The 8,880-nt window shown below is 45.5% G+C and overlaps 1 protein-coding gene across 5 annotated transcripts; it reads right to left on the bottom strand.

The window, feature by feature from the left end:
- Window positions 1–718: 718 nt before the first annotated feature.
- Window positions 719–8,822, bottom strand: KDM8 (lysine demethylase 8). Of its 5 annotated transcripts, none has more exons than XM_032947540.2 (9): window positions 8,440–8,817; window positions 7,744–7,922; window positions 6,963–7,127; window positions 5,830–5,972; window positions 4,852–4,984; window positions 4,225–4,275; window positions 3,310–3,483; window positions 2,519–2,611; window positions 719–2,342 (listed from the first exon to the last, which is right to left on the bottom strand). In XM_032947540.2, exons 1-9 carry the CDS (start codon window positions 8,591–8,593, stop codon window positions 2,178–2,180), a joined length of 1,257 nt encoding a protein of 418 aa, XP_032803431.1. In that variant the 5' UTR covers window positions 8,594–8,817; the 3' UTR covers window positions 719–2,177. The 5 variants fall into 5 exon arrangements, with proteins under 5 accessions (XP_032803431.1, XP_032803432.1, XP_032803433.1 ...); XM_032947541.2 differs by having other exon boundaries at window positions 7,744–7,895; window positions 8,440–8,813; XM_032947544.2 differs by having other exon boundaries at window positions 2,202–2,342; window positions 3,374–3,483; window positions 8,440–8,822.
- Window positions 8,823–8,880: the final 58 nt, after the last annotated feature.

Here is an 8,880-nt window from a genome sequence, read left to right as displayed (position 1 = left end):
AACTTGGGCAGTCTACAATTGGGGGGGCCACAGATTGTCTGGTCGTGGAAACAATGTAACATCCCAGGTTACTGAACATCGAACTTAAATTGCTTTGTTATACGTGAATGAATTTGTACTTATCAATCTGAGATGCATACATAAATTTTCCAACAGAGAGCCACTCAAAAATAAATATCTACGAATGTAAATACTTTCAAGGGGAATTAATTGACCAGGAAAATGAAATTACCCGTAGCAGAGCCAAGCCTTGTGGTGGCACACAGATGACAGGTGAGATGACATGGCTTGGGGTCCTTCACGGAGGGACTGGGGGCAGCAGGTGGTGCCTGATCAGGTATGTGCAATTTTTGTTTCTTCCAGTTTCAACTATCCTATTTTAGCCAATAAAGCCGACTGAGCTATTGGCTCTATTTCAGAGGCAACCAGGCCACACATGACAGCCCTTGGAAATAGCTTTTTACGTGGGAATTGATACCAAATAATCTAAACGCATGTTTACAAATCTGGAGGGCAAAACCAGAGCACCCGGAATAACAACCGCACGATCACGGTGAGAACGTGAGAACATTCATTATCAGGGTCAGAATCGAACCCACAACCTACTGCACACCAAGTGAGGGAGATAACATTTCACCACCATGATACCAACCTTCCTCACATACCCTGTGACCAATCTCTCACTCATTGACTCAATACATTTAATACAGAGACTAAATGTAATATGGTGTGTTTATTTATTATGCAACACATTTATCAACATTACACTTTAAATCATAAAGAACACCAATTTGTCAATTGTTTCCTTTATTTACAACTGGATAATAGACTTGTGTACAGGTGGCAAGAGTGGATCACTTTGTATAGTTAGCAAATTTTGGATTCAGGGCATAACAGCATGGGTCTACCAACTCGGCAAATATTCTTCTTTCATATGGCTGATGAAGATGCAGACCAACGACTACAATTTCACATTCAGGTGGTCAAGCCAGACAACTGCGTCACGAGTAGCGGAGTGTATCATCACCGCTGTGATGTCTCCTTCGTATTTGTGGATCAGGCATTGCGTTATACGTTACACGGTCTGTTCTGGATGACCACGAGTTTTTAATTTTCCATTTGCATCAGCTATCTGCAACTGTCATGGTTTGCACAGTAGATGCAGTTTACGGTGGACCATGAGCTTCGTGGGAGATGAAACTCAGGGATCCTGTGTTGGGTCTTTTACAAGGTGTTGTTTGAGACTTCTTTTGAATAACATTAAACTCTTACAAACAATTCCTTAAGAGCAAACATGACTGGTTTTGTAAAGCCACAATACCAGTGGCAATTGGCATACAAACTTGGCTTGGACTGCCCCCCTCTCTGATTAATAATATAATTTAGTTAAATTTTGACTTAAAACTTTCGTGACTGCAGGAATTAATATTCTATGGTTCTTTCGGTAGTCACGTATATATAAAAAATAAAATAATAAATATAAAGTAAATAAAAAAGAATATTCAGATGACGACCGCTTGTGTTGCAATCGAAACGTCGTGATATTTTTATTGTTATTATTTTCTCTTTCTACGTGACTTTACCGAAATAACCATAGAATATAATTTACAGTTCTTTGTCAATCCACTGCTGGATGAAGGCCTCCACATGCCATGTCAGTCATGGGAGCTGTTTAATCATACTTCACCATGCTGGTCAGCACAGGTTGAAGGCAGGTCAGGATCGGTGCAGATATCACTCACAAATTATGCTAGCTGTGGCTGAGAATCAAATGCAGGTCGTTAGGTTCATAGCCCAATGCACGAACCACTGCATCGCCGCGAGGATAACTCGGCCGAAGCCCATCCGAAAACGTATTTATACACTTTCATTTATACAACTTTGAGGTAATTCCGCAAATGGCTTTTAATATTTCTTTTACAATTCATAAGTTACTATCATGTGTGGTATCTGCTTTGTCTTGTACAGTGCTGAGATCTTTGATTCAAGGTGCTTTATAAATGAATAAACGAGTACCTGGTGCAGTGAGCACAGGGATGAAGTACCCATGGTGTGGGAGTGGTGCAACAAACCCAATCTTTTAGCATTCTGGCCCGTGTATTTGCCGTGAACAGCACCGTCTCTGCCAGCCTATGAAGCTAGATGTAGCCCGTCCATGCTCTTGTATTTGTGTGTGATCAAGACCACCAGAAGGACACAGAGAAGCTGTGGCTGAGTGAATTTACATAGTGCCAGTGCTTGCGAGGAATGAAGAGTGCATCTCCGGGGGACAGCACCACCTCCTGGAACGGGGCCTCGGTGAAGCGGGGAAACTGACACGTGTTGGGCCTAAGCACGTCCACCTAGGACATGACGACAGTAGGAGGGGGAGACAGATGATAGTAAACATTGACCATCACAATAGGCAATGTTCACAGTCTGTGGGTGATATACCACAACTCCTCGCTGTAACAAGCTTCCACCGTCAACATCGTCGACAGACAAAAGAGTGTGATGTGCCAGTGGTTGGTGTTTGTACCTGACTGGTATTGTTCAGCAGGTGTGATGGATGAGGGTACAGCTTGTCAGTGTGTTCTGGAGAGTAAAGGCGCACATACTTCTGTCCAAATACCTTTATACCCACATTAATGAACACGCACACATACATACGGTTAGGTAATTAAAGAAACAAAATGCCGTTCAGTTTTTGTAAAAAATATGTAAATATCTCCACTACCGATTTTTATGTTGAAAATCGAATCAACCTGTTAATTTGTGCCAAATATGCGTACACAGCAATGTAGTAGAGACAACACAACAAGGATGTACACATATTTTGTAAGGTCATGAAATAAGTCGGTGTCCCTGTTCCAGCAAGCAATGGAATCCCAGTTAACTATGTTGTTATATCCATTGTGTGTAATAAACTCACAACGTATCTATTGTGAGACAAATGGCTTCTCGCTTCTACCAATAGGAGGCAGCAGAGTGACACTCGGTACAGTGCACCGTGTGGCTAACGCAGAAAGTTGACAGCGAGTTCTAAAGTTGTTCTGTTTTTCCAGTCGCTCTGTTCTGTTAAGCTATATCATCTGGGTCTGACCCGTGACTTCTTGTCAGTCAGCTAATGCAAACTCCAGAAGATTCAAATGTGCAGTGAGCCAAGCATAAACGTTGTGACTACGTCACTGTCACTTAGTGGTGAATGAAGAATATTGTTGTGCCGAGGTCGGCATTGGTGCCTTGAGGATGTCACACAACCATTTGTGGTGTAGATGGTTGTTATTATAGCAATTCAAAGTGCCTCTGGGTGAGCACACACTTGTGTACCTGCACCAGAATGTTGTGCTGCGGGTCATGGTGTAAAGGGCTTTCCGTGCCGCCAGGGCCGAACCATGCATTGATCACGACCTCTTCGCTTCCCTCCTCTTCGTCCTCTCCTCCCTCTCGTTCTGACACGCAGCAGTAGTCCGGAATAACAATATCATTCCTAAGATCTGGGATCTGCACAAGAAATATTAATGTAATTAGCACCACCATTACACCCTTATAAACAAGCAGGTGTAACGACACAGAAGTCATAACATTTACTGGTACCACAACTGCAAACATCTGTGCACATTTGTGTACATCTGGGTAAGTGTTTATAAGTACGACATGAATCACAAAAAATGCGACATAAATGGAACACAAGCTGAAAAGTGCACAAATTAACATGGACAGGTACATGCCGAGAATTACTTTGATAGACAGGAAAAGGAACACACGAATTTGAGAACATACACAAGTTGGTGTCTAATTCACATGCTATAACTACTGAGGATTAAAACCACGGTTGTTAAATGCAGAGCTGATGTCCTGTCTGGTTTTCTTAAGCACATGCATGAACACTAAATATTATGCATATTTTTTTAAACACATGCTTTTATTAGGCAGAGTTCAGCACGTGTTCATGCTACAATCATTTTTCCTGATGAAGTCCTTTTCATTCAATTCCAATAATTTCATAGGAATTTCAAAAGTCCATTCTGAAAACATGTTTTGATCCTGGAATAGAATGGAATTCAAAAATACCCGCAACAAAACGTAATGGAACGTAACGATTTTATTTTAAACCATAACAAAATGCTTTTATTTATTGTTCCCCATACCTGTTGCAGACGCACATATCCAGTCAAGGGTATAAATACATACATATGGATGTCAGTATACAAGTGGGAACATGTACGTTCTTAAGTGTCCCACCTGATCAAACAGTTCATGTTGAGCCAGGTAACCCACTGTTGCTTGGGACTCCTGTGAAAAAATAAATATTATTCAATGCTGTCTTTCAGCAATTACTTTCACAACACTTGTTAATTTTGCAGATTCACTCAAATGGAATCTGGGAATAGTGCACCACCTATCAACACTGATACGAGGAGTTCCACTGTATTTAAAGGTTTACTGCATCATGTTTGCAAAACAGAGTACCAGGTACACAGGCAAACGGGCTCAAGACGGTAACAGTTACTATGGCGCATTGCTGTGGTGATTAGGTGATATGAAAGTGCCAATAAACCAATGACGAGGGAGTTCAGGGAAGGTCAGGGATTAGTGCCAGGTATGCCAATAACAGCAACTGTTCATGGAAGTAAGATCAAACATATATAATGTATTCGTGCAGGCATAACATAATTTGTGATGTAACGAACATGATATGAACATGGTTATGAAGAATGCAATAAACATAGATGATAATGGTTATAAATGACGTACACTTTGTAGAAGCGAATCGCGATGAATGAAAGGAGATGTAAATGTTCATGACTATGATGGTGGTGTAAATACTGGAGATTCCTCACGGTCGTAAATCATGATGTGCATTTGTACCGCATTAATGATGTACTTCTCCACAAACTCCTGCAGCGTCATGAGAGTCTGAGTCCAGTGAGCGTCCGTGTAGCGTGAGCCAAGCTCCACTGGAACAGTTCGGCAACCGGCCATGCGCACTAGGTAACCCAAGCTGCACACACATCAATCAACAAAGAACCCCATTTCGTCCTACAGAATGCAGGCCAAAGTGTAATTACATGTACTGCCTCTTTATCAATCCACTGCTGGATGAGGGCCTCTCCATGCCGTGCAGGTTAGGGGGGTTATTTGACCATACCCTTACCCTGATTGTTTGTGTGGGTTTGTGAAGATGGAGAGGATAGACATGGGAACATACATACAGTACAACAACTTATTTTCTGGACCACGCTCTACTGAATACAAAGTGGTACATATTAAAGTCAGAATGACTCATGATGGGGATCATGGAGCCAAATTCTTCACCACCAAAACCAACAATACTCCACCTTGGTCAGTCCTGAGTGTCCGTCAATGGAGCATTCACCACAGATGAAAAGGTAATGTACCACAGCATTAAGGTAATGATAGGGATTACAAATATATTCTGCTTCATCTTGGTGACAAGGGTTTGATTCACCGCAAATAGGGGGATTAAAAAGTTAATAGAATGCAGTATCAACTTGTAATGTAAACTCTTGGACTTCTGGCTTATTTTAAACCAACACCGTGGCTTATTATTTGCTGATATCCTTTGTTTACATGTTTTTTTCTGCTGTTAAAGGTACATTGAATGGGGCCATCAAGTAATTATCTATTTAAGTAAAATGGAGCATTGAGTAATAAAATGTTTGTGTAGTGAGGGTGCCACCACAAATTCGTTAACAAATGGTGGTTGTGTAAGCTCATGGTCCCCCTCATTATCCCGGAATAGGCAAATTAATTGATACGATAACAGCACTCACTCAACAGTCAGAGCCAAGCTACAAAATGTGAGAAAGATAGGTGAGCAGTGACCTCCACTTGGTGAGGGCAGGCCAGTGGGAGACTGTGTCCTGCAGAAGTACGGGCTGAGCGGGCAGCAAGTGCAGTCGACGGAATGTGTCAATGGATGGGCGCACGAGCTGCGGCACAGCCCGCTCAGGGGAGAGGCGGCACACCTAGACAAAGATACCCCGTGTAGCCTTAACAGACTGTTGGAGCAAGTGCTGTCAGCAAGCACCTATGAAGGCCGGCACGGGACACGGGGGGGGGGGTGGCTAGCCAGCAACACGCCCGGCCGCCTTTATCTCCCAAGTGGCGATGTTTACACACCACACCAGGTACTCATTTGAAGCCGAGTTGACCTAGGGGAGGCCCAGGCCGGTACAGATAATCGTCACTGATGTCGGTCGTGTTGGCCGTGAGTGGGAATCGAATTCTGGTCGCCAGGTTCACACACACAAAGACAAATACCTCCCATTACCATTTAATATTGCTGATGTGGTCAGATTTCAAACGTAGCCTGTCTAGGCAGTTTCACAGTGCTCCAATGGTAACACTACTGGTGCCAATATTCATGCATCTGCACAAAATTCAGCAGGGTTTTAAAACTTAAAGCCACACTAATGTATGGTGAAAATAAATGTCCACAAAAGAAGACATCTCTCCATAAAACATAATTCACACGTCTTTCAAAACCAAGGTGGTAACATTCCCCAGGTGTACGTACCAAGTCTGGTGCACATGCAGGCCATAACAGAGCAGATTCTCGTGTACCATTCGGCAGACTCGGGTACTAGGGTGTGCGTGCTAAACTGAACACAAGTTACCACAAGTAGTGGTAACCCCTAACTGTCGTAGTTTGCGGTGTTTAAATTACTTGTCCCCTGAGCAGTCTGGCCTTTGACGCCTGTATATTTGGAGTTTGCATGTTTTCCCCGTGGTCGCGTGGATTTTTCTCCAGATCCTCCGGTTTTTGCATCCACATTTAGAAATATGGCCGATATACATTTCCACATGATAATCCACTTCGTTGAGCTATCATTTGTGGCCAGGTCGCTTCTGAAAAAGAGCTGTAAAGCTCAGTGTGCCTTGCCTGGTCAAATAAAATTAGTTTTAAAATTTTACAGCAGTCAATACTTTAAAGGCACATAACCAAGTGTGGCTACCTTTGCATCAGGGCGCTTGAGGTCACATGGCACATCGTCTAACTGGTCATGGGACCTCTTCAGTCCAGTGAGACGTTTTTGCAGCACAGCAACCAGTCGCATGAGGATGTTATCGAGAATCGCCGCTCCCATGATCAGACCAAGGTCACAAAACCGCACAGCCTCCTGGGAAGATAAACAAATGGAGCATGCAAAAAATGGCATTAACGTCCTATTGTAATGATTGCAGCAATGATGACTGCAATCATTATTATGATCTGGCAAGTTATCCTGCGAGCCTCGTTCACCGTTAAGGCCATTCCCCGACTGTCCTGTCCCTCCTATTTGGTCCCACCCCGTCACCACATTCATTATTTGGTGATGCCGCGTTGGTTGTAGCGCAAAAACAATGAAAAAACTCAACACGTTCGTCAACGCGTTTGGCTAATTTCGCTGACCTGCTGTCTCTCCTATGTTGGCTCCACCAGTTCCTTTCTCGACCCTGCTTCTTTCCCCATTGCACCCCCCCCCCCCCCCCCCGCTTGATCTGCACCGTTTTACGATCTGCGCTAGGGTTTTCTGGCCTATGTTGAAGGTTATACAATAGGTCCTACATAGTTCATCTTCAATACCCCAGGTTACTGGACTACTTTTGTCAAAATGAGGTCTCACTGGATCCTGTACAACAAAAAATACTCAAGATGATGCTGTAAAGGTGTGATAACCTTACAGAAATATGAAGCCTTTTATATGCTTACATAGATGATACATGTATGCTGGACATAGGCAACTTCATACCTACCCTGAGGTTCTCTTCTTTCCCAGCCTTGATCTCACACAGAGCCGCTACGAGGGCGCTCAGTGCATAGTAACGTCGCCACTCCACACTCACGTCGCGCCAGCACGCAGAGTTGAGGCCCTCCCACGCCACGTCCAGAGCTGCCTTTGACAATTCTGGCGCAGGAAACACATTGACAGGGCCTTGGTGGGTTGAGTATAATGGGTAACCCTGTCCCCTCCATCACTCACCATTGTCTCCTCACCCTGCTTCCTCAGCCTGTCCCCTCCATCACTCACCATTGTCTCCTCACCCTGCTTCCTCAGCCTGTCCCCTCCATCACTCACCATTGTCTCCTCACCCTGCTTCCTCAGCCAGTCCCCTCCATCATTCACCATTGTCTCCTCACCCTGCTTCCTCAGCCAGTCCCCTGCATCACTCACCATTGTCTCCTCACCCTGCTTCCTCAGCCTGTCCCCTCCATCACTCACCATTGTCTCCTCACCCTGCTTCCTCAGCCTGTCCCCTCCATCACTCACCATTGTCTCCTCACCCTGCTTCCTCAGCCAGTCCCCTCCATCACTCACCATTGTCTCCTCACCCTGTCCCCTCCATCACTCACCCTTGTCTCCTCACCCCTAACCATATTTCCTCACCCTGTTCCTTCACCCTTCACCACGTCTCCTCACCTTCCGCCCCCTGCCCCGTCTCACTGCTCACCCCGCGCCGTGTCTCCTCGCTGCGCCTCCACGGCTTCCCTCAGGAGCGCAACCACCGCGGCGGGAACCTCGCTGGGGCAGAAGCTCAGCGCCAGGCTCTCGGCGCCGCGCGGCAGAAGCGCCGCCACGTCGGGCGGCAGCCCCGCCGCGAGCATTCCTCTCCTCGCTGTTGACACTTTCTCTCCGCTCGTCGTCTCTTTTGATCGTTCCCGGTGAAAGTTCTCCCCTTCCCCACTACCCCCCCAGGTCCGTGGCGACCGCGCGCTGTCCTCGCTACCGCCAACGCCGCCGCCGCCACTTTACTTCGCAAACGCGGCGCTCAATAAAGTTTTAACTCGCCTCGGGTCACGTGACAGAAGGGAGGCTTGCCCATTGGCTCCACCGGGCGAGGGGGGCTTTTTCGCCCCCCCTCACCCCGTTGTCACTAAAGTTGCAGCGGGGA

Source organism: Petromyzon marinus, chromosome 6, assembly GCF_048934315.1.
Source record: "Petromyzon marinus isolate PM22_M1 ecotype Great Lakes invasive population chromosome 6, UKy_Petmar_22M1.pri1.0, whole genome shotgun sequence".
Lineage (NCBI taxonomy): Eukaryota > Metazoa > Chordata > Hyperoartia > Petromyzontiformes > Petromyzontidae > Petromyzon > Petromyzon marinus.
This window is presented reverse-complemented; position numbering and strand designations above follow the sequence as displayed.

Coding starts and splice junctions, on each gene's coding strand:
- KDM8 (XM_032947540.2), bottom strand. CDS start 8,593: ATGCTCGCGGCGGGGCTGCCGCCCGACGTGGCGGCGCTTCTGCCGCGC. Junction 7,923..8,439: donor GCGAGGAGACACGGCGCGGG/GTGAGCAGTGAG, acceptor CAACCCACCAAG/GCCCTGTCAATGTGTTTCCT. Junction 4,276..4,851: donor AGAAGTACATCATTAATGCG/GTACAAATGCAC, acceptor ATTTTTTCACAG/GAGTCCCAAGCAACAGTGGG.